Genomic DNA, 24780 nt, shown 5'->3' with positions numbered 1-24780 from the left:
ACATTATAAATTCGATTAAATCGCTCCTATTTTTGGTTTTTCCTTTGCATTTAAATGAAAAGATTCCCTCCATAGTTCTTATAAAATCTAAGCAGTTGTAGAAAATGATTTAGTTGGTATACGAAAGATCTTTAAATGGAGTCATTGGCTTGATATGCTATCCAAAATTTCTTAGTAACTTAACAGGAAAACAGTTATTTACACACAATACAAATTAATTCAATTTAATTTGATGCCTTACATAGGTTTTCATAGACTTTCTTTAACATTTTACATTTATTGTTTGCTTTTTTTTGGAAGAACTACAGCAAAAGTTTCTTATTGACGTCCGTATGTACAACTTGCGATGGAGAATAAGTTCTAATCGAGTTTCGGTTTGGAAGGTTTAAGTTTAGGATAAAAGTTGTCTTTAATATAGTGTTTGTACTGATATTGATAGTATTAGAAACCAGGTGTGCTATATTACATAAATACGATCGTTGATATGTAAGATTCAAATAAGAAAAGTAAGGAAATTGAGTCTGTTAACGATGGAAACCATTCGGAAAAAATTAAGGAATATTGAATGGGAATGGAAACACTACTTTGCAATTTGTCAGTTGGTTTTCGGAAATAATAAGTTGAGAACCATATATCTAGTTAATTTTTAGGATTAGTATTAGTCCTTGTAAGCTGCTGTTCGTTTTTGTTGTCACTCGCTCGATGATTGTGCTACTGCATTTTATTTATCTGGGTCTGTTCCATATTCATATCTATGTATATACGCCTTATATTGTTTGTAGAGACCTCGATTTTTATAGGCGGCTTTCCAAAAATCACAACGACTTGAACTTGATCTAAAGCAATTATTGCATATCATATGGCTGATGGCTGAAGAAGTTAATCTAGGCTAAGTTTTTATCCTTTTAAGTTGCTACTCGTGGGAGGGGAGGTCTAGGAATCGGCTCTTATCAATATAAGCTTATCATCATGGGTTCATGTTTTCATTTTCGATTCTAAGCTATGTGTACTCTACGTACGAATATGTATGTATGTATAGACTACGGTTTATAGGATACATTGCATTGTGCTCATATAAGAAAATTTAACATTTCGCTTCCTCTCACACATCGCTGGGGGAAAATGGGAAATGGGAGGGAGGATTGGGGAGACTATTAGTGGATATTTTTGGTTTTTACCGGCTAAGTGGCAGGGGGAGGCAATGATCCCCTTCTGCTATTTACAGTTCTGATACAACCTAGGAAGTGTTCTCTATATCGCGGGGATTCATTGACAAGGGCACCCGCTAAAATGGTTCACTCGACATACCTAATGGGTGTTTTATCTGATTTTCTCATTCGCTTCTTGCTTGGATTCTTCATCAAGATATAGTTTACAAAGCTCTACCAACTAGTATTTAGTTTATACAGTTTATTATTGTTTCGGTAATAAGTAAAATATGTTGTTCTTTTATATGTAAACAGTCTTTTTAGAGCCTTTGGTTGTCGTTTGATCAAAGGCTGCGGTTAAATGCAATACTGCAATTTATTTTTAACAAAAACGAAGATAAATCAACACTGCAATAAAATATTAACGTTAACATATAAATGCTGCTCCGAAAGAATTTTTAAATTTATTAAATCAATAAAATGTGAGTAAAGTTTATATGCTCTGTTAATTAACTGAGGAAAACACAACTGTTAAGCATGTTACATTTACAGTTGCTCCAAAAAGTATGCACACAAAAATGAAATATTGTCTTTGAATTTCCTGAGGCGCCTAAAAGTGCGCTACATAATTTAAAATGAAGTATATGGGTGTGTCACTGAAATATCTTCAAATACGTTAGAACGTTTTTTGGTTGAAAAATATTTCTGTTACTCCCCTTTTAATAATGGAAAGGATTCTGTTCTGTTAAAGAGCACTCGTCCAGAAATTTTCTTTAAAAGAAATTCAAACACAACCCAAAAGAAAACATAAAAATTTGAAAAATAAAAAACCACTTCATAGATTTCGATTTGATTTTTATAATGTTTTGGTATATTTTTGTTGACCTTCTGTTCAACGTTTTTTTCTTTAGCAGCTCTTCTCTCTTCTTATACTCCACTTAAAAACTAAAATAACAAACAAAACTAACGTTAAACTTAAGAGTACATTGTGGACATAGGTTTAATATAACTAGATTATAAATTAGTTTCGCAGTTTTTAGTTTAGTTTAGCGTTATATTGTAGAATTTGGCAATCACATTGGAAAAACACTTATGACCTATAAGTTCTTTGCTTTGCGACAAGTTTTTGCTTTTGAAACAGAGCTAAAACCTGGTGGTATTGGTATGGCAATCCCATTTTGATAGTCCTACCAAGAAACTTTGGGCTCTCTGCATCGAGTTTTTAGTATTCATAGGTTAAATAGCTATTGCTTTGACGATGTACACGCAGGACAGTTTTGATATTCAGTATGCTTAGCTTAGGAGATATGACTAACTGTACAGGGTTCTTGAGTTTTCTGTAACCCCTATTTACAAGGATATATAGGATATATATTTTATTGGTTTATCTACGCCGGCGAGAGACTGGCAGCATTGTTGTTCTCCAGCTGAGAGGTGACGGTGGAGCAGGCACTGCTGTTGTTGTTGGGACTGGTGGCACTACTATTGCTGCTATTTCCCGAGGTTTTCGCAATAGCTCCACCAGGAGTCGATCCCTTAACCCTAGAGTTGCGATTCCAACTGAAGTTCAGGGCGGAACTCAGTTTGCTGGGTTTTGGCGGCTGGTTTACCACTTGTGGCTCGGCCAGGTCGTAATCCTGTCGACCAATCGAGCTGGCCGGCGTATGGTGACTATATCCCGAATCGGAACCAAAGCTCGAGTCCCCATAGGGATGACGGTAATCGGCGGCGGCAGAGGGCAAAAGGGTGGAGGCATAGGGCCGGGCTCCCCCAGCACTTTCGTAGTAATAGTTCGCATTGTACATGGGCTCCGCATAGCAGTAGGATGGCTCCTGGGCCATGGGAGCGGCATGGATGCGGTGGTGCTGATGCTGATGCGGTGCCAATCGACGATCCAGTACCCTGGGTTGAGTCCTCGCCCTCATGGTGGCTGCCATTAAACCACTGGCTGCACTCGAAGGATACTGCTGGCTGGCATTCGTGGGATAGCGAATGCGTTCCCTGTAAATTGTGGAGAGCGGAGGAGCTGGGGCTTTACTAAGCTGTGCGTTAATCCTATTCCTACGCTCCACCTCGTGCTCCAGGGTATTGTAGAACTGAGGAGCCGTAGAGCGAGCCATGTAGCCCAGGGACATGAGATTGCTGCGGTTGTCGTAGAGCGGTGCCAGGTCAGCTATGTCCGCCGTGGAGGTGCTGTTGTTGAGATCCTGATCCTGATTGTGATCCTGAGAACGTCGCGTGCGAGCAGTGCGACGATTGCTGCTGGGTCCCGACGAAGCCAACTCGTGATTATTGTTGCTGGCCGAGGAGGCGGTGGCCGTGGAGGCATCCTGACCGGAGGAGGAGCCGCTGCTGAGGACACTGTGTCGCTCTTGGGTGGGCAGATTGGAGGATGTGGTGGGTGCCATTGCTCCTCCCGATGCTCCTGTGCTGCTACCAGCCGCCCTCTCGTGATAGGGCGTGGCACCGGCGCCAGCTGGCAGATTGTTCTCCTTCTGGAAACTGCATTCGCCCGGCAGCGACAGTTCGTCCTCGGCGAAGTCATCATCGGAATGCAGTGGCGGCTCCGATTCGCCATCGGAGTCAACGCGTCCCGGTCCCAGTTCCTCGTAGACATTGTCGTTGGAGCGATAGGGATCGGGTCCTGGCGAGGAGCTGACCAAAAAGGGTGGCGAACGCGTCATAGGATAGCCGCTGGGGTAGTGAATGCTTTTGCCTTGGAGCAGCTGTAAGAAAAAGAAAAATAAATTAGTTAGTTATTGTAAGGAAAAGTTAAAGAGGGAGAAGTAAAAATAAGGGGGTGGTTAAAGGGTTGGCCCTACTTTCGCTTTCTTGGAATGCACAGCAGAAAAAACTGTTATTATAATTTTAAGAAATCAGAAATAAATTTTTGTAAAATTTTAAACTCATTACTATGCCGTTTTTATGCGCCGTGTGCAATTTGCAACCCCCTTTGCGGGAAGGGAAAAGGTTTTTCTTTTTCCTGGTAAGCCGCTTTACTGCCACGTACCCTGGGGCAGCACTTTGAAATGTGACAGGCCAGGAGAAAAAGGGGCAAGTTCGAGCAGTAAGAAGCAAGAAGGGAAGGCAGCCGAGCAGCATAAGCAGTTGTTGAAACAGAACAAAGCTGACAAAGGCAAAAAAAAAGAGGAGAAGAAGTTAAAAATGCGTAAGAAAAAAAACAACGAGGAAGTAAGAATGCCCCAGTTAAAGTATTAAGAGTAAAAGTTGAAGGGTTCTTCGCTGCTTCCACCAATTGAGCTTTAAAAACTAGGGCAAATACCCAACTAATGGGAAATTGTGGCGGGAAATGAATGCTAAGCAGAATGAAAAGGATTAAGTATAAAAACTAATTGAACTGGGATATACTTAAGCCGCCAGTTCGTATTAAGCACCCTAAAGGAGCTGTTTATCAGACAATAAAATAAACACACACTTCATGGGGCTGGGATGTCCCTCCAAAAGCGCAAAACTCGAACATAAACAAGAGAGAACGCTATAGTCGGGTTGTTGTCCCGACTATCTAATACCCGTCACTCAGCTAAAGGGAGTGCGAACGCTGTGTCGGGTTGGTGTCCCGACTAATAATCGTAACTCAGCTAAAGGGAGTGCGAGGGAGATAGATATATAATTTTTGATTGCGTATAACTTTTTAATGAATTGTCCGATTTGAAAAATGTCTTCTACATTTCGATAGGTATAAATATACACAACAAAATTGCATTTATACTTCTCGGAAATCTTTAAAGATGTGGGCGCAGGACCCATTTTAAAATCGTTAGTGGGCGATTGTGGGCGTTAGAGGGGGCGTGGCGCTCGGCTAAAATAAACTTGCGCTGCGTAGGAAGCCAAAGAATATGTGTGGGAAATCTCAACCTTCTAGCTTTTGTAGTTTCTGAGATCTCAGCGTTCATACAGACGGACAGACGGACAGACAGACAGACAGACAGACAGACAGACAGACAGACGGACAGACGGACATGGCTAGATCGACTCGGCTAGTGACCCTGATCAAGAATATATATACTTTATGGGGTCGGAAACGCTTCCTTCTAGCTGTTACATACTTTTGCACGAATCTAGTATACCCTTTTACTCTACGAGTAACGGGTATAAATATGAAAAAATGGAATAAAACCGAGGGTGAGCCCATAAAGAAAACACGTTTTGGGTCAGAAAAAAAAAAAGAAAAAGAAAAAGCCTTCGAGGCGTCAGAGTCGTAAAATATTTAGGCACACAAAGGATCTGAAATTAAGCTGACTGGGGGTAGGATACTACACAGGATATGTCGCATATCTTCGTATATTATATATATATATATGTGCCATGTCAAGTTCAAGTGTAAATTGAGGCGTACAATGGGCATAAAGAGCCATAGACATAAATGAATAATATGCAGAAAGGGATATCCTTGGCTTGGTGAGAAGGAAGCGTGGTTTCGTCTTACAATTGAATTGCATGTGACAGGATCAAAAGCAGTCGAATAACCAGTAACCTGAACTCGAGACAATGACTGCGCAATGTTTTGACAGCGATTGTCGTAATGTTTTGGTGAGTTGAATGAAGTGAGGGTGGGAAAGGATAGGGATATAGATCCCATGAGAAGGATGTGAAGATGTCTCTACTAACCTCGGAGTGATGCTGCTGATAGTGATGATGGTGGGCCAGCTGCTGGTGATGATGATGCCGATGCATCACCAGGGGTCTGTGGTGGCCCAAGTGCGCATCGGGATCCTCGTACATCCCGTGATGGTGATGATGGTGCGCCGATCCCAGAGTTCCGCCGCCCAAGGGCATGGCTCCGTTTAAAGGTCCTCGAGTGGGCGTCTTGCAGGGCAGCAGATTCTGCACCTTCCGCTTGTTTCTGCAAGGAAAATAGAGGAAGAAAGGAGATTAATAAATATGTAGGTGGCCAGGTACTTCAAGACTAGCTAGCTAAACAAGACTGATGATGATGATGATGATGTTACTCGGCTTTGGCAAACATTTAGCGCTGCCTTTGCACCTTCCCACCCACAGGCTAATAGAGCCATAAGTTCTTGGCCTCAGCCCAAGATAAATCGATTTGTAATGACCAACTGGGCGTTGGAGCAGCCTTGATAAATGTCAGGTAAACAAGCCAAGGGCCAAGCTTTTCCCAAAAAACAATTTGATTAATAAAGAATGCCAAAGCAGCGCACACACAGCAGAAAATTCAATTTAAATGAGTTCAATGCTTTGTCGACGATGTCAGAATGTTGATGAGCCGGGGGATTCCCAAGGAGCGACAACCGCGTGCCATGAAAATAATGAACATAATTAAGTGTTGCCCCTGGCAAAGAAAACAGACAGCCTTGAGCAGCCCGAGCAGCCATAAGCATAATGAAAAATGTGAAATTAAATTGACGGCACGCCACGTAACTGGCAAATGGTAAATGGAAGGATGAGCCCGACATCCTTGTAATGTCTTGTAGGTAAACATGTTGCGATGTCAAAACGGAAGTCGCTCGTAAAAACTCCCAGCCAACACAAACACAGACGCACACGTGGAAACTGATTGTGGGAAGACATTAAAAATGCTTGCCTACTTTTAGGGGTTTGGCCTGGAGAAAACCAGAGAATATATACGAATTTGGTTTAACCTAATATAATAAAAAAGAAAATTTTAACTATTACCTTAAAGATTCAAAGTATTATAATTTTGAAGGTAAACTGGAATTGATCTAATTAAAAAGAGAGCTTCTCAGGCATTTTCGGATTAAATACTTCAAGTCTTTATTGGATGAGTGGCAAACTGTGTGTGGCAAGAGCTATATCCCAGATTCCCTGCAGGATAGCACACACACACACGCGCCTCTCACATTTCATGTTAGCCTGCTCAAGAGCAGCTTGTTGACTTTCGGGTGAGAGTAAGACAAGGATGAGGATGTAGAACGTCTTGCCAACTGTCTGCCTGCTGGAATATTCTTAAAAGTAAATTAAATAATGTGGCATGCCACAAGCCAAGGCACTCCGCACTCGACTTTTGTCCCTGCCCCTTGATATCCCATTCCACTTGATTTCATTTCATTTCACTTACGAGGCGTAAAAACGAAATCAAGAATGAATGCGAAAGGCGAAAAGGAGGGGTGGCCTAACCCTTTGAGAGGCTTGTTTGATTTCTAAGCGTTATGGCCAACTGGCCGTAAAGAGAGGCCAAAGGAACCGGGGGCATCCCCCAGAGCGTCGTACAATTTGGCAAGAAAGTAAACCATTTGTATGCTCGATATATGCAAACCGAAAGGGGTGGAAGTTGAAGTTGAAGCGGAGCTTAAGCCAAATGCGAAATGCCAAATAGGAAATACCTTTGGGGGGCTGGAACACAGACACAGGTCTCTCCTTCTGGCATAAGCAATTTACAATAAAAAGTAGCCAACGAAACCAAAGGGGCAACAATGTTATTTGCTACTGTGTGCGTGTGAGGGAGTTACTGCCTGGCAAGAAGTGAATCTTTTATTTATGAACTCTGAACTAAAGTTCCTGGTCTGCAGATTCGCACTTTTGGGGGTTGCAAAGACTAAAGCCCGGCACGTAAAAAAGTAAAACTACAAAGGGAACAAAGCCGAAGAGAACTGGGAAAAAGAATGAGGAGAAGTACTACAAATATTCCCATGGCATTGGGAAATGGGGGAGTTGGATGCAAGAAGCGGGCGTGTTAAGACTTTGATATGGAAATTGCAGAAAAAGAGATTCTAGCAGTAAAAGAAATGGCAGAGCACATATGCAAATTGAGGAAAAGAAATTGGATAGGCTTGTTTTTAAAATCAATAAATGTAAAAAAATATTAACAAAGTGGTTTGAAACCCGCTTTTCAGTCCAACTAATTTCCTGCATTTTTTGTTCACCACACTTAATGAATGCATTTTCCCAGGCAATAATTTCGTTTGAACTGCAGTCAAAGTAAATGCTATTTGACTGCTTACTTCGGCCACAAAACCGACACCGCCACTCTGGTGGTCTGCCTGACCCCTCGAAACCCCCTTGAATCCCCTTCGGAATGACCATTGCATAATTTCACTGCAGTTGACCAGCCAGCCAACAAACAAACTGACCGCAAAGACAAAACCGCAGGGCAAGACTCGACTGGGCATCAAATTACCAAAAGCAGCCAAAAGAGGAAGGAACAGCTGTTTAAACGGCATGAGTCACACAGTAACGTGGCAACTCTGGAAGACCCCGGTTGCATTTGATTAAAAGGGAAATTGCCAAGACAACCTACGCTTCCTTAATATGATGGAATTGTGATTGTTATTGCATACTTGATAGCAACAAGCTTACGTGTTCAACTCCAGAAAAAGTCCGCCGTCAGGTAAAATTGATTTTATTTATTTAACAGTCAACAATGTTAATGCTGCCATAACTTTTACTTCTCGTGGTTGCCAGGGTTTTCCCGCTCATTTAAAATGAATGAACATTCTGCCGAGGCCTTGACTTTGCTGCGGCCTTAAATTTGTTAAATATTCAACCAGGGGCGAAATATTTGTGTACAAATTAAGCATATACATTTATTGAAATATTATTAACTGACGACAATGTTAACAATTTTAATAACAAGGGCTTCAGATTTTTTCCATCATTTTATGTCACTTTACGCACACATGTTGCATATGGTTTTTGGTGTGGCACGGCACTCGCATCTCGTGTAATTAATAAAGTTCCAATATGCAAACATTTGCAGCAAAGTGTGTGGCAATCGGAGAGTGCTGAAAACACTCTGGCGGTTTATTAAAATAATTAAGGTAATTACCAGCGGAAATGGAGCGGGGTGGAAATCGGGGAAAAAAAAAGAAAAAGGGCTGAATGCATCATAATAAATGCAATTTATGGTTTGAATTTTATATGATAATCGGTTGGGGGCAATCTGTCGGGGCATTTTAATTAATTATTTATGAAGAATTTAAAGGCCACAAAGCGGGCGGATCAAGAATTCCGTATGACAAAGCCGCAGACTTTTTCTTGCAGTGATTGCGTTGTGATTATTTGATTTGTTTGAGGCTCGAACAGAAATATAAATAAAATTAGTTGCTATTTTATTTATGGCTTTTCATAGTTATGTGTTTCTTTTGCTATTCCTTTCGTGGGTCCAGGACACGCAGCACATAAAAGCAAAAATAATGTGCCACATCATAAATGCCACAAAAATGGCACGAACACAGACACATCTTTTGGGTGGTTGGGGGGGTTGAACACTTAAAGCAGCTACACCCACACACATGCATGCATAGATAACTATGTAATAAAGATGCCCGTTTGTCCTGTTTTTTTTGCTGCCTTTGTTATGGCCAGGAACAACCTCAAAAATGATGAAGCACAACAACAACATTCTCCCACCCATTTTCCCAACCATTTTCCGCCCACTGTGCGTGCGTGCGGTCAGCAAACTTTAATGAATATGTATGAAAATCGCTTGTAGCCATAACTCCTCCCCTCGTTTTTCCCATAGACCCATGAATATTTCCGAACAAGTTGCGTATTGTTGTTGAAAGGAAAATCGATTTTCGGGACAGCCTTGGGTTTTCCGGGGAGCCTGCTACTTCAACACTTGTTGATGTTAATGAGGGGACCTTCGGTTATATTGTTGTATATCCTTTAGAGATCCCACACATCCTCTTAGTTCAGCTTTAACCCTTTAAAGACTGGGGTAGGCAGGCAAAAAAAAAAAAGCGATATATATGTGTAAAGCTGTGGCCTTGCCCATAGCCATTATCTAGCCTCCTCTCTTTTCTACTCTGCTGTGCGTGCAAAAATCTTTTGCAGCTTTCCCAGCTTTTCCTGCTTTTCCTGCCCCTGTGTTTCCACACTGCATTACATGCAAACAATGTCCAGAGCTTGTTTCATTCGCCCCCTTTTTTCTGCTCCTCTTTTGTGGTTTATTTCTGCAGCAGATTTCATTTCGTTTGCAATCTCACTGAGTTTTTTTCGAGTGTTTTTTTTTGCGGAGACTGTAAAAGTAAATTGTTTTATATCTTTACTTGTGTGTGTATGTTGGGGTTGTGTTTTTTTCCAAACCAACTAAAAGTTGATTTGTGTGTGTGCCTGAACCATTTCTCACGTGCTTTTTTCTTGTAGCCTTGCGACTGCAGCAACATTTATTTAAAATTTCAATTTAATTTAGTTTCGGTTTTAAGTGCACCCGCACACACACACTCGCATTGCCATATAGGTCAGTGTGGCTCCGCTCAAAAGTAGTCTACATTAATTTTCGTTTGCCAACGCGTTTTTCCCCTCTCTTTCTTTTACTCTTCACCCGTCTCTTTCTCCTTCGACAGCTTTAGCAAATGGGTTTTTATTTCTCCCGCTTATTTTCTTCTATTTTTCCACATTTTTTCTCGCATGTTTACATACATTTTTGATATAGTTTTATAATGTTTATGCATTGCTTGCATTTTTCATATGGCGTGAACATTTTTGCGGCCCAACACTTTTGGCCACCGCGTTTTTACCTGCGTTCACCTGCACTGAATTTTATTTGCCACTGCTGGCAGAGAATTTATTATCCTCTGAACTGCTGCCTGAGTTGATTAAGTTTTTTAGGGGGTGCCAAAATATTTACTGGTTCTTTTTACCATTGAAATTTAATTATTTTAGTTCTTCTTGGGATTAAATTTAAAAAATTTAAAAACTTTAACCCGTTCTTTGGCCCCTCAGCAAGCCGAAAAATCTCTATGAAATGCAGGAACTCCGCCTCTTTATCGCATCTCAGCTATCTACCACTGGAAACTTTTTTCCTGCGGTTCGGAGCCACATAAATCATAAAGGCAAAAGAGCAACATGTTGTTGCAGGCAATGGTTAACGCCTCCTTTAAAGCCTCAAAAGTCTGCAGCTTCCACTGCGGCAAAGTAAAGAGAAGAAAAGCAAGAAAAAATAGTTGCCAGAAGGGGACAAGCCGCTGCAATAGTCAAGACAAAGCCACACAAGGCGTTTGTCGGAGGGAAAAGTGCGGTGTGTGTGTGGGCCAGGCCAAGTAATTGAGTCATTGCTTAGGACACCGGGAAAAAAATATTGCTATCGAAGGAGAACTATTTTTAAAAATTTAAAAATATATAGCACCGAATAATCTACATTTAATGTGATTAAAAAACATAAATTAAAACCTGTTTTTGATCCCTTCTTTTCAATAATAATATTAATATTTTCAAGTGTACTTACTTCCAAACGAACAGCGACGAGATGAGGACAATCAAGACCAAGAGCAGCGAGAACACGGCTATCATGGCCGATGTGGCTAACGACTGACTGCTGTACAGGCTGGCATCCAAGATCTGCAAAGATAAAGAGGGGAAAACAGAGGTCTTAGTTTGGGGGGTCTAAGAGTAAAAGTAAAAGTTAAATGTGAGTAAATCAACGCTCAACTCAAACACAAAGCCATTTTGCATATAAACAAGAGGCCAAAAGGAAAACCATTGGCAGGAGGAAAATATTTTCGTAAATATGCCTAACGAAATGCAAACAAAAGCGCAGCGCACGCGACTTGGGCTGTTAACCTTTCGGTTACTTTGGCTTTTCCTCAAATTCAGACTGCGAAGTGTGGGCGTTTTACCTTTTTCCCTCTTTTTGTTTATTTTTTTTCTTTTGACCAGACCCAGGAAATTAAGGTCAGCTGAATGGGGATAAGGCGGGCAATTTGCCTTTGAATTTATGCTTGGGCATGCAAAAAAGTTGCCAAATAAATGATGAAGTCGTGGATAAATAAGGGAAATCAGTTGATACGAAAAGTGAATAAAGATTGATAAGTTGCGGGGTACTTTTTTCCTGAAAAATCTTTCTTTGGAATATGCCAAAAAATCTTAATTTATTTTTTAACAACATTTTTATTTCCCAACATTTTTCTAATCTCTTTCGACTGACAACTCTGCCTATCGGGTTTCCGCCTCTCACCTGTCACTGTCACAAGAAGATAAACCGTCTTTTTTCCAGCCTAAATTTCAAAAATATTTTTCATTAAGTATTTTTATTTATTTCCCATTTTATTTCAGTTTCGTTGGGCGTTTGACCCGAGAGTCAAACTGGAAAAAGCCAAAACAAAAGACGAAGAAGTGTGGAAAAGTCTTCACAAATGCACCTGTCGTGGGGCACACACACAAGCGTACATAAATCACTCAAAAACATGGAAAATATTTTTTTGTGAGCGAGTGAGACAGCAAAGGAGAAAGAGAGAGAGAGAGGATGCAGCTTCGCCAAACACATGGAAATTGGGGTCAAACTTTGACAGCTGTGCAAATAATTTCGCCGGCTGTTTGTTTGTGTTTAACTGGCTCTCTTTGTTTTCGAATGTAGGTTACTCTTTAATTCGTAATGCATTTTGTGCATTTACTAATTTATTAAAAGCATTTTTCCAACTTTCCGATTTTCTGATTTATTTGCGCACATCAAACACAAATACGAGTGGCACAGTTTGCGGCAAAATGCGGAAGCACTCGCTGCTACTCACTCACAAAGCGATTCAAACGCTTATCAGCTAGTGAGTAATTAATCATGCGCTCGGGGCAAATATAAATATTATTCATATTTCATTGAGAGCAACAAATACACGCGGATTGAGAGCGTAAACAAACAGAAATTACAAGAGAGCATTTCCATTTCTAGCCCCCAGAGATAAGCCATTAAAATATTGACATCCAACAGCCGCCTTCCACATGGCGAAATTGTTTAAATTATCGAAAAAAGGGGGAGATGCGGGGCGAAATCCCCATTTGGATCGCTTATCACCGAGCCAAGCCAAACACACACAAATAAAAATTAAGAAATTTGTATTTGGAAACCCATTCAGAGACAAATAATAATAAATTAAACAATTATGCCTGGCATGTGTGCGCAGTGCAACGCCAAAAGCTCGAAATCTGGCGGGGGAACTGCCCGAATGCTCGTAATCAAATTGATTAATGAGACCTGACACGAGATTTTCCCTCTGTCTTTTTCTTTTGGGCTTCGATCATATCATTTCGGTTGAATGTGGAGCATTGTTAGAGTGCTGGGGGAATTGCCAAGGGCGGAGCAAAACAACGAAATATTTAAGGTATGTGGAAAAATAAAGAAAAATTTTGAATAATAAAAAAATTATATTACTATAAATAAATATTTAAAATATAATATTTTTTTTTTATTCTTTACAAAATTTTCATAAATACGATAATGCCACAATTATTCCCCTACAATAATATAAGTTCACCCCTCTTTTTCTTCACATATTCCCAATTGAATTTATAGAAATCACACTTGCGTCATTCAATTTTTTTTCGTGGTCGGTGAAAAGAAAATGAAACAATTTCCTTTTGTCTCGCCTTGGAAACATTTCCCTCTTTCATTTCGTACGCTTCACACATTTTCCAGTCAACTTTGAACTGCATTGTGTGTGACTATGCCTGCGTGCTTGTGCGTTGATAATCGATAAATCTAAAATACATACATGTGTTACTGTGTGGAGCTAGCAAAAGGCGTTTACCTATTTGTAATGCTCATTTTGGGGCCAAACAAATAAATGAGTGGCAGTGGCGGGGGCAATAACTGTGCGCATTGCGACAGTTGTTGATTGCCACCGAAACGCTTCCAGCTGCCCCACGGATTAGCCCTGAGATAAAAAGAGAAATACACAGAAATAAGGCAAACAGAGTCGCATTATCGATAACAACAGAAGTAGAGTTGCTGTTTGCTCAGATAAGCAGTGCCACCGGTATGATTGAAGGCTTTCCATCTAGGCCGCTTATAATAACCGCTCACCCCTCGCTAAACAACACACACTCTCTCCCTGGCCCCTGGGCATTCCATAAATTAAATTAAATAAAGAAAGGCAGGGAAAAAAGGAGTAGGCAATGTAAACACAAGATAACGATAAGAGTTTGAACGATTTATGTCTAGGGAATACAGAATAAAGGGAAATACAAACAGTAGGCACTTGGAAAAAATAGGCTAATTCAATACGTATTCAAAATAAATATTGATAAGTAAGCCATCTCCTTCTTCTATTTATTTACGATTATTAGGTCAAAATATGGTTATTTTCTCTCAGTGCCTCCAGAACAACTTGGCCGATAAAATAATTAAGCCCTCCTTCAAGTTGCAGACAACAAAAGCCATTAGTCGGCGAGTTTCCGGGTCTTTCGGTGCTTTCGGGTGGGGCGGAATATAAAATTATGGCTTAAAGTTTACACCCACCCGAAAAAATAATAATAATAAAAAGCGGGAATAAGGCAAAGTGAGATTAACGCAGCAAACGCAAAGCTGCAAGATGTTGTTTACTTTTATGCGTGCGAGTTTTCCTTGTTCGCTGTGCGGGAGGAGTGTGCGAATGTTTTCCCGGCCTTGTGGCAACTTTTTAATCATGAGAAATCACCAGGCTCAAGGGCGAACAGAAAGCAGGCAGCAGGCGGCTTTAGTAGGCCATAAAGTGAAATGCCTGCCTTTGACCCAATTTTTAAGTGTGGCCAAAGTGCATAAAAAAGCTCAAACAACAATGTAGAAAATGGGGGGACCGTTTGGCAAGTCATCAAAATCAGTCGTCAAAATGAATTCCACTACCACTACCAGAAGCACCTGAAGAAAAGTTCTCACCGCTCACGGGAAAACTTTAAAGTTAACAACTTTTCTCGCTCGCAAAGTCAACGACTAGCGCGTTTTCATTTTCGTGCCTGATGAGAAAAACACAAAAGTTTTCACCATCAAAACACGACAAAAGGAAAAGCCAGCAACAAGCACGTGCCACTTGCAGGATGAAAACTATTTTGCAACAGCAACAGCAACAAAGGCTGCTTTGATAACATGGCAAAAGTTTTCCGAACATACGATGCATGTGTGGCTGGCTCCTTTATTTTTCCCCTTTCTGTTTCTGTTTTTCTTCTTTTTTTTTAGCACCCCAACTTCGATTTCATTGCACGTGCATATCGAGAATCGACCTGGTGGATAGCCTCCTCCTCTTTTTCTCCGGGGTTCTCGGTAACCACTTGGCAGTGCAATTGTTTGGAAACAGCTCGTGATTGAGCCCCATTCCCATAAGATGTTCGGAGGGTGTAATGAGTTGCGAAACTTGTTGGGCCGATGCGGCTAAGATGGCGCCGATAATGGTGCAAAAGAAAATGGAAAATGCAGTGGGGTTACTCGAAATCGAAAAGGGTTGGGAATTTCTTTAAATATAGATTTTTTTCGAATTTAAATTGGCTAATCTAGAGTTCAAGTGATTGAGTAAAAGGGAAAAGACCTTTTCCTTCTGCATCCAAAAAATATATCTTATTTATTCGAGCAAAAAGATATTTATACTCGCATGAAAATTCAATTTTTGTGCACACAAATATTTTTCATTCGGTTCCCTTTCCCCGACTTTCCCCTACTTTCCCGATTTTTGCGACTGTCTGCAGCTGTGTCTGGCTATGTCAACTGTAAACAACATCAACACTAAACAGCGGCAACAATAACAGCAACAACGGCCTTGTCATTCTAAGCCAACACCACCCACTCACCCGAAATCCCATTCCTGGGAAACCAAAAGCCAAAGCGCCCAAAAGCAGACTACAACAAAAGCCAAAGGCAACAAAATTTAGCTATATATAGGTATATATATTAGAGCCCTGCATGAATGGATTCAATGAATTATTTTGAATTTTTTCTTTTATATGAATGAATTAATTAGAATTTTGAGTTTAATAGAATTGAAAGAATTTGAATTTTGAGTTTAATAGAATTGAATGAATGAATGGCATGAATTCCGAAATAATTCAAACGACAATTTATTTTGAAGAAGAAAGGGCCATAATTTTGTGACTAAATCTGCATGAATTTTATTTACTATGCTGTTAACATTGATTTGTTAAAAATTTTCCACTTTTTGTTCTCAAAAGAAAGCACAAAAAAAATCTGGAAAATTCAAAAAATTCATAAAATAATTCATTCAATTCATTCATTTCTAAATGAATTAGAATAACATTCAATTTATTTCACATAGAATTGAATAAACAAATCAGAAATTTCATGGCATACTATGATAAAACAAAAATTGAATGATTCATGCAGGGCTCTAATATATATATGTAGGATGAACAGCTAAGGAATTTCGCATTCTCACGACATTTGATATCAATGTCATGCTATTTGCTACACACCCAAGTCTGGATGTCCTTCGCCCCCCGAAACTCTCCCCTTGTCATCGTCTTCAACAGTTTCTCGTCTGCTTAAAGGAGAGCTTCTCTTCGCTTCTCCTGAAATACATATACATCTCAAGGAAGAAGGAAGCGAAAGCTGGAAAAAGGATTATTTGCTGCCACGCCCATTGGAGCAAATCAGAAGCTGCTTGTCAAGTATTTTTGCTCCTTGGCTCGCACACACACTCGCTGGAAATTTAATTTCGCATGTCTGGCGAGGATGCCACTTCCGCTTGCCTTTTAAAGGTTTTTCCTCGCTTTTCCTTGCTTTTCCGAATTTTTTCAAGCTCTCCCTTCTCCCAGTTGACACACGCACACCCCCAAATTGGCACAATTCCCGTTAAACTTATCAATTTGATGGGCGAGAGAGCTTTCCGCCATTGAATTTTATTCGTCAACGCTAATCCATTAAATTGATTCGCTTGCTCGAAATTGATTTTAAGCTGATTTCGCCGAGATTTTAATGTGTTTACCTGCGATTTAGGGGGAATTGCAATTCTCCATCGCAACGATTTAATATCTAAAATAATCTCTCAGTTGGGTTTTGGATTTTGGAATACTTTAGGACCGTGAGATACAGTTTCCGACATAAACTGCATGTTAACATTAACGTTTGATTTGTCAGCATAAATCAACGGGGCGACAGCCTCAAGTGCCCACACAGAAAATGCTCTAAGATGACGGGGGACCACACACAGATCCCGCTTATATGGATACTTTTGTCCCCGTTTCGTTTTCGTTTTCGGTTATATTTATTTAAATTTATCATGTTGGAAATTAAGTGGAAAACACTCGACTTGGAGCTGGAAAAAGATTCGGGGGTTGGAGTTTTTTTTCTACTTTTGGGGCACGTGAAATTTTATCAATGACCGCTGGCGGTGTTGATATGTGGAATTTGATCTTTGTTTTACCACAGAGAACCTAAACAAACACTTGCCCCAGATTAGACGAGTGCCGAGTTACAGTTTTTCCACATGAAAAATTATCTATTTGCCTGTTTTTGTTGGCAGCACAAAAAATTATATAGAAATATCTATTTTTTCTGATTCTACTTTTTTCTGTTTCTGTTGCTTTGCAACCGCTGACAACCTTTTAAAGTTGAGGGTTGATTTTGTGGGCCATATGTTGCCGACGGACGACTGGCGGCCGAAAAATGCTTTTTGTTGTCCTTTTTGCCGCTTAACTTTTCATTGTTATTGTAATTTCTGTAGCTGTAACTGTCCAAGGGGATGTCCTTAGTCGTCCTTATAATGATGAGGGCAGGAGCAACAGCTGTTGCTCCGGCAACTGGAGGCCAAAAGGACTTGAAACGAAAAGAAATTTGTTTCACTTTGCTTTAAAGTGATTCCTTGCGGTTCCCGACCGGCACCCGAAATGTGGGCGTTGTGTGTTCGAGTGGGCGTGGCATGTTGGCAATTTTTCATCGAGTCCTTTCGGTATGTTTTGTTTGGGTGGCTAACTTAAAATTAAATGGCCTTAAAGAGGTTGAAGAGTTCACTTAAGTTTAAGGTGGACTGTTGTTTAAAGGATTCTAGATATAAGAAAAGGTTTTCAATAATATTAATCCACCAATTATCGTATCAGACCACAAATCGAACAGATTTTCCCTCAGGTGTCGCAATTTTCCTATGTCAATAAATCAATTGCTGCGATTTTTGGAGTGCCTACTCAACTGTCAACATTTATGCTCAGTACTACCAGCTCATAATCAACGCCCCCCGGCCACGCCTACCTTTTCGGCTCAACCCACCACTTGAGAATCGAACACGAAGGCTTTTGTTTGTTGTAATATGCATAGAGCACATAATTCAATAAGGCAACATACAATTCTGACACCTCTCACAAAAAGCCAAATCACTTGCTACTCGTTTCGGGAAGCAGAAAATCAACAGTCCGGGGGAAAATCCCAACAGCTGTGCCAAAATGCAGGCCTCATTATGGCAAAGTGCGGAGAGGGTTGCATAATCATCCACCCATAGGGGGTTGGGTTGGGAAAATCCCATTTGCAACGCCCTCGAAATTATAATCAGCCTAAGCTGCACTGAGGGAAGAGATTCGTCACCTAAGGTCAGGGATAAAATCTCAGTTCTAAGGAAAATGTTGTAGAGAGTTTTTAAATCACTGAAAAAGGTGTCTAAAAGTATGCTATGCTAATTTATAAAGTGATTTTCAGGATTATTGGATTGGAAATCACCTAAAAAGCTGTCTAAGAGTATGCAATGCTAATTTTCCAAGTGTGAAACTGAGATTTTTAGATGGAATTTTCAACTCACCGGCATTGCCTGGCAGACATCGCTCTCCCATTGTTGCTGGGCCAGTTGCTCCTCGTTGCAATCCTGCGGCACCACCGTGAATTCGGCCAGAGCCGGCGGCCTTGGGGGCGGGGGGATGAAGAACTGGGGCGGCGGGGCAAGGGGCGTGCCCGAGCAGTCGTCGCAGTCGAACATGAAGAGCTCGGCCTCGGACAGTTCCATCATATCCAGCATTTTCCACATTGAATTCGGGAGATTTCGACTGGAGGGGATGGTTTCGATCTTCGGGGTTTGCTGGGGGATTATCTATATGTAGGGTTTCCCCTCTTCGGTTTCGTATCGCTTTGAAGTTTTGGATGCGTGTCAAATTCGCTGCCCGATCGCTGTCATCTGGACAGCCTTCATTGGCGGCCTTGTAGCTGTGAAAAGGAATAGAGAAAAGGACTCTGGTTAGTTGAAAAGTACTCAGCATGTGGCCTTGTCTCCTTTTGTGTGCTAATTATCTCACACATGGATGTTCGGGCACGTAACTCTGGTTCCCTATCTTCAATTGGCCTGATCCTGCACGACTGTCCGCTAAATCCCGAAAAAAAATAAAATCCTCCACCTAACCACCCCCCGGAAAAGCGACCTTCTCGCTGTGGCCAAATGTTAATTTTTATTGATTTTCCCTAATGCGTTTCCATTTTTTGCTATTTATTTTTATTTACTTTGCTCTGGCGAGCGCTGCTATTTTTATCCCTTTGCACCCCGATTTCCGTCGACTCACTGGCAATTGTTTTACCCCGAGTTTTTCCAGCGTGTGTGCTCCTTGTTTCTATTTTCAATACTTTTATTATTATTATCCTTTCATTTTTTTGTTCGCTGCGGTTGTGTTTTTTCTTCACACATATGCTGACAAAATAATTGAGAAAAAACGGTTGACTTGGTGAAACCTTTTTCGGCGTTAAGGTTTTCGGGGTTTCGATTGAGTTAGGACCGATGATTGATGGTCCTGCGCGGCAATCGGATATGCTATAAGGCGCAGTAGGTAGATGATATATGGTGGATATAAGTATGGCTGCTGTTTGTGGGACTTGTCTCTCAGTTGCACTGACAGTTGCTTAAGAATTCCCCAGCTGTTGTGTGGGGTAGTCCAAGTCCAAGGTTGGTTCTGTGATTCTGATTCCCGACTCTGAATCGAATCTGGATTCTTATTCCGATTCCGACTCCCTTTCTCATACCCAACATATGTTGCCAGTTGGTTTCGTTTAATTAGCTGACAGTTCTCGAGAGGAAAACGGCGAAGAGAGTCTCGATTCGAGGCACTGCAGCCTGATAAGATCTTGAAAAAAATATATACACAGTATACAGTATCTGTGTGTGTGTTGTCTTGCAATCAAATGTAAGCCGCTGTTGACATTGGAGATTAAAAGATATTAAAAACGAAGACGACAACGGCCCGGAGAAGGAAACGCGGGGAGGAGAGGGGCTGAGGAGGCAGCGGAGGAACTCTGGGATATATAAACACACAATGACATACAGACGGCTGGACGGACACACAAAACATGTCAAAGATGAAATGTTGTAAAGAAAATTGAATTGAATTGAAGAGTCCAGCTTCAGCGCAGACCAAACTAATAAATAACAAAAGAAATCGGACGAAAATAAAAGTAAGACCGAAATAAAAGCGGGACAAGAAATCTCCAAAGACAAGATTGGGTTTCAAGAAAACTTAAAGCTTTAGTTTTCGGCTGGCTCTCCTCAGCAAATCGATTGAATTGTCTGGCCTGGGTGATTAACTTGAGCAGACAAAAACTTAAAAAAAGCAGCAAAGGCCGAGAATAATGAAATAAATCGTGTTGAAAAAGAGGGAACCCTTAGGAGAAGACAGACAGTCAACGAAATCGATTTGTTTTGAGATTAAGTCGACTGGTTGGGATGCCATCCCTATCCGTATCCCTCTTCCTTTTCAGCCAAGAAACGGACTTAACTGAAGCGTAAAACGGAAATGTTATGGACAGGCTCAAAAGGAAGCGTAATGGAAATCAAAGTCCCAACCGAATCAGGTGCTCGAGGGCGGGGGGCAATTAGCGTGGGCAACTCGTTTCGATAAGAACGGATGGATCCGCCATCGGAATCAAAGGCTGGGGGTTAAAAGCACTTAGATAATTGTCTTAAAGCCTGGGCACACTTGGGTTAATTGCCTTAAAGCCTGGGCATACTTAGAGGACAGCTGTCTGGCCATCGATTTGGTTTTGGGACTCTGAGATTGTGAATTTCTGAATGCCCCTCCTCATCATAACTCAAACACTTCAAGCCCAATTAAAGGGTTTTCCATTTCTCCCTACGATATAAAATAGAAAATGCCATTTCTCCCATTTCTCCTTTCACTTTCCGCACTTCCAACTCCTCGTTGATTTATTTCGGGAGAACTTCTTCCAGTACTTGACAAAAGACAATTGCGGTTCAAGTACAAGAACAAGAACAGCTGGCTGAAATTTATACACTCCCATAATTGAATTGTTTGATTGGGAAATTGTTATAGTAAAAAAAGAGAAAGGAAAAAGTAAAATTAGATGGACACAGCCCAAAAGTCAGGCCTCATATCGGGGGTAGCTATACTATGGTATATGACTCAATTGGAATTGGGTTCGTGTCGGTCAGGTAAGGGAAACGCATTTATTAGCTCGAATGATAAATGTTCTCCGGGCATTGGCGACAGGCCTTCGGATTCGAGGCAAAGGATCTCCGAAATCCCTACTGTCTATAGGGTATATAACTACCTCTCTCTCTTTTTATTTTTTTTTTGACCGCCAGTCAATGTGTAATTTTAATTCGTTTTGGGTCGCATAGAGGAAATTGATATGGGTGCGTCGTAGTTGTCTGGGCCTTGGCTGGAAAAACTCGGCTCAGGTAAGAATTTGTATCTCTTGGTTCTCGTTTTTTTTGTGGCTCGCATATTGAGACGTTATAGTTAGGGCATTGATATCGCAGCGGGGGATTGTCGGACTCGTAAGTGGAACAAATGTGGCAGACAGTCGGAATTATCCTCGGAAATAATGGTTGCAAAATCTGTGAGAGCAAATCTATTTGAGGGTTTTATGTGCTCAAGATAAGTCCTATCTAAAACTAGTTCATAAAACTTTCTTAGATTTTATTACTGCTATTTTATCCGATAGAAAAATTTAATGAGAATATCAGGGATTTAAAGATAGAATTTTTCATCACATCTTTAAATTACATTAAAGCCGGCTTTTCCTAGTTTTTCTTCTTTAATCTCTGGAAAATGCCTTCGGGCTTTGGCCACACGCACAAATTACTGCGATGTGGGCTCGGCTTTGTCCCCCGTAAGTTGTGATTTACCCAACCTACGGCAACTTTTGACTTAGTTTACATATCATTTATTATTTGCCAGGGCCAAGGGTCCCTGGCTTCCCGACCGGCGATCCCCCGGGGGCGTTGTTTTCCACAAGGTGTGTGTGCTCTACTAACCAAACAAAACTTGCCACGCCCCCGAGGCGTTAAGCGAAAAAAAAAGCGAAAGAAAAACTTTTAAATAAAGCAAAGTTGGTGGGGGGAGGGCAAGATGACGGCATGTCACATCAATGTCACTCAGCATTAAGGACGAAGCAGGACGAGGGGAGAATTCATGTCCTGCGAGCACTGCGATAAAGTTTTTTTTTGTTATTCTCGGCTCGGCTCCTTTTTGCCAGCTCCTCTTCCTCGGCCGCCGGGCAGCTGAGCGTGAAAAACAGCCTCCCGAATTTCCCCCAGCCAGCCGGCTTTTTCCTTTTCCTTTCGCTTTTCCCTGGACTTTTCTGCCGCGATAAATTTACAAGCGTATAACAAATATTTTGCTTTGTGTTTACAATTTCTTACTGCTTAATATTCTTCTGCCAATGTTTTATTTCTGTCCCCCATATAAAGACCTATTTGCATAAGATACTTTCCGTTTGAGTCTGGGTCTGGAGTTTACCTTGTAAGTAGCTTAGGCATATGCCATAAGTTGCCCGATTCAATGAACTTGGCTCTTTGATGCTTCTTTAATACAGAAAGAAAATAACTATGATAAATTTATTTCTTTCAGTGCCTTAGAGCAGACGACACTTTTGTGAAATTTATGTTTCAACTACGTAGGAAAGCCAGTTGGCTTGTAAATTTCATGGGCACTCGTTCGGCATACTAATTAGCCCAGGGATTTCATTCGAAAAAAAGGCTAAACAGCAAGCGGAAATCCTGTGAAAAAGGGCCGACATGTGTACAACTCAATTCCGAATTAAAATTCAATTTGCCAAACAGGTAGAAAGGTTTTCATTCCCATTCACACGATACCGATTTCGATTCCAAGTTGAGAACCTTTGTGACCGCATAAAGAGTTAGTTCACTTGTCCGGGGACTTTTCAAGCTACCCACGCCACTCCAGATTGAGTTGTTATTATTATTTATATCCATGGCGGGCACGATTCCCGTTTAACAACTCATTTAAGACCAGATCTTATCGCGATCTTTCGTACATCTTCTTGTCCGGCATCGGTTTTCCCCCGACTCCAGTCGAAAAACATACATAAATTTTATTTTGCGTGAATTTATGAGTTACGCCGCCGACAGGCGGGGGATACTTATTTACCAAAGGATTTACACAGCGTCAGAGAATCGGGGAAAAATAATGAACTTCGCTTTAGTGCACTTGTTGCTCGGCGTTTGCTAATAATTTAAACAAATTTACAGAATGGAAAAACACAGGCAAACAAAGGTGTCGCCTCAACTGGTATTTGGTTATAATTAAAGGTCTCTCTCTTCTTTTTCCCTTTTATTTTCTGGGGTCTCTGGCGGTTTCTTCGCTTTGAAGACCCCAAGATAGGCCGCAGCCCCAGCGAAACCCAGAGATGATTTGTTTACATATTCTCTTGGAGCCGAATGGGTAGCCGCAAAGCCAACAACTGATATCTGGTTGGATAGTTCCACAAAAATCACTTATCACTCGAAACTCTATATGGATAAACATATCTGTTTGATAGAGACACATCGCACGCTTTCTAAGAATTTTGTTTGGAATCAGATATAATCCTTCACTTGCTTATTTGAATAATTCTCCACGTCCGCGGTTCTCCCAACTTCCTCCCATAAATCTTATTTTTTACTGCCTGACTTCCTCTTGAATGCTTTTCTTCGTTCCATTTCAATTAGTCACCGCACTTTGAAGATTAGAAAACGCAACTCTAAACATATTTTAATGTGGTAACTCCCTAATCAAAGGGAAATTCCGTTGATCTTCGCTAAGAAGATTTACCAGCGCCTACAGAAAAGCTCAACCCAAATCGCCAAGTAATCCGCTGCGTAAAAGTTTTCAATTTCTCTGCGGCAAATCCAGGTTTGATTTTTCCATTTTCCTGCCCACTTACCCGCTTTTCTGCTTTTATACTCCAACGGATATTTGTCAAGTGATTTGTTCAACTGTTTCTGCTTGTCTTTTGCTAGGTAATCAAATCAGATTCGAGCCAATTATTCCAATGTATTGCTTTTGAAATTTCGGTTTGCTTTTTGATAACTTTTTGTGGTGTATCACTGAACACAGAATATTTGTGGTATTATATTTCAAAACATTTATTTGCTTTGCACGGCGCGCGAATCGATTGCTTGGGTTGTATTAGATATTCGCTGGTATTCTTGTATTTTGTTTGGTATAATCCGCTAGTGTTTCACATAACTTGAAAAAAGGTCTCGTATTCCGTTCAGAATTTTCAGTTCGATTTTTGGGACAACACGCGAGACGCTCACGTCCGTTTTCAGTGACGGCGAGTCAAAAACTGAATTCCAAATTCGTCGCGAGCGACTGAGTTCGTCGGCGGCAACAGCAGCAACTAGCAACATCTGCAGCGGCAGCAGCAACAGCACGCCAGCAACTTCGGTTGCTCGAAGCCGAGGCGAGAGAGTAGAGAGTTCGGGGAAAATGAACTTCTCCCCGGGTTTCCCGAGAGAATGTGGGAGAAACGAGAGAGCGGATGAACGCATTCTGGCTCTTCATTCTAATCGGCTTTTTCGCAGGTTTTCGTTGCAGTCGCCATTCGCTGGCGCTGGGAAATTGTTGATGTTGCTGCCGACGACTGCCAAAAAAATAAACATACAACAAAATATATTTAAAATGTTGCTTACAAATATTTATATTAAATTACAATGGCTCAGCTAGAATTTTTACGTAAAGAATGTTTAATTTTTGACAACATTGCATTGCTGCTGCCATTGAACTCGTG

At 41.0% G+C, this 24780-nt stretch overlaps 1 protein-coding gene across 1 annotated transcript; it reads right to left on the bottom strand.

Annotated features, from left to right (window-relative positions):
• Positions 1-1990: 1990 nt before the first annotated feature.
• Positions 1991-24343, bottom strand: pxb. The gene is made up of 5 exons (XM_017153722.3): positions 23932-24343; positions 18569-18966; positions 11317-11429; positions 5778-6012; positions 1991-3874 (listed from the first exon to the last, which is right to left on the bottom strand). Exons 2-5 carry the CDS (start codon positions 18788-18790, stop codon positions 2537-2539), a joined length of 1908 nt encoding a protein of 635 aa, XP_017009211.3. The 5' UTR covers positions 18791-18966; positions 23932-24343; the 3' UTR covers positions 1991-2536.
• Between the last annotated feature and the right edge of the window lie 437 nt (positions 24344-24780).

This window comes from Drosophila takahashii, chromosome 3R (assembly GCF_030179915.1).
Source record: "Drosophila takahashii strain IR98-3 E-12201 chromosome 3R, DtakHiC1v2, whole genome shotgun sequence".
NCBI classification, from domain to species: domain Eukaryota; kingdom Metazoa; phylum Arthropoda; class Insecta; order Diptera; family Drosophilidae; genus Drosophila; species Drosophila takahashii.
Note: the sequence above shows the minus strand (reverse complement) of the source record. Positions and strands in the feature narration are given on the sequence as shown.

Coding starts and splice junctions, on each gene's coding strand:
- pxb (XM_017153722.3), bottom strand. CDS start 18,790: ATGTGGAAAATGCTGGATATGATGGAACTGTCCGAGGCCGAGCTCTTC. Junction 11,430..18,568: donor ATGTCTGCCAGGCAATGCCG/GTGAGTTGAAAA, acceptor TTATCTTTGCAG/ATCTTGGATGCCAGCCTGTA. Junction 6,013..11,316: donor TCGTCGCTGTTCGTTTGGAA/GTAAGTACACTT, acceptor TTTTCCTTGCAG/AAACAAGCGGAAGGTGCAGA.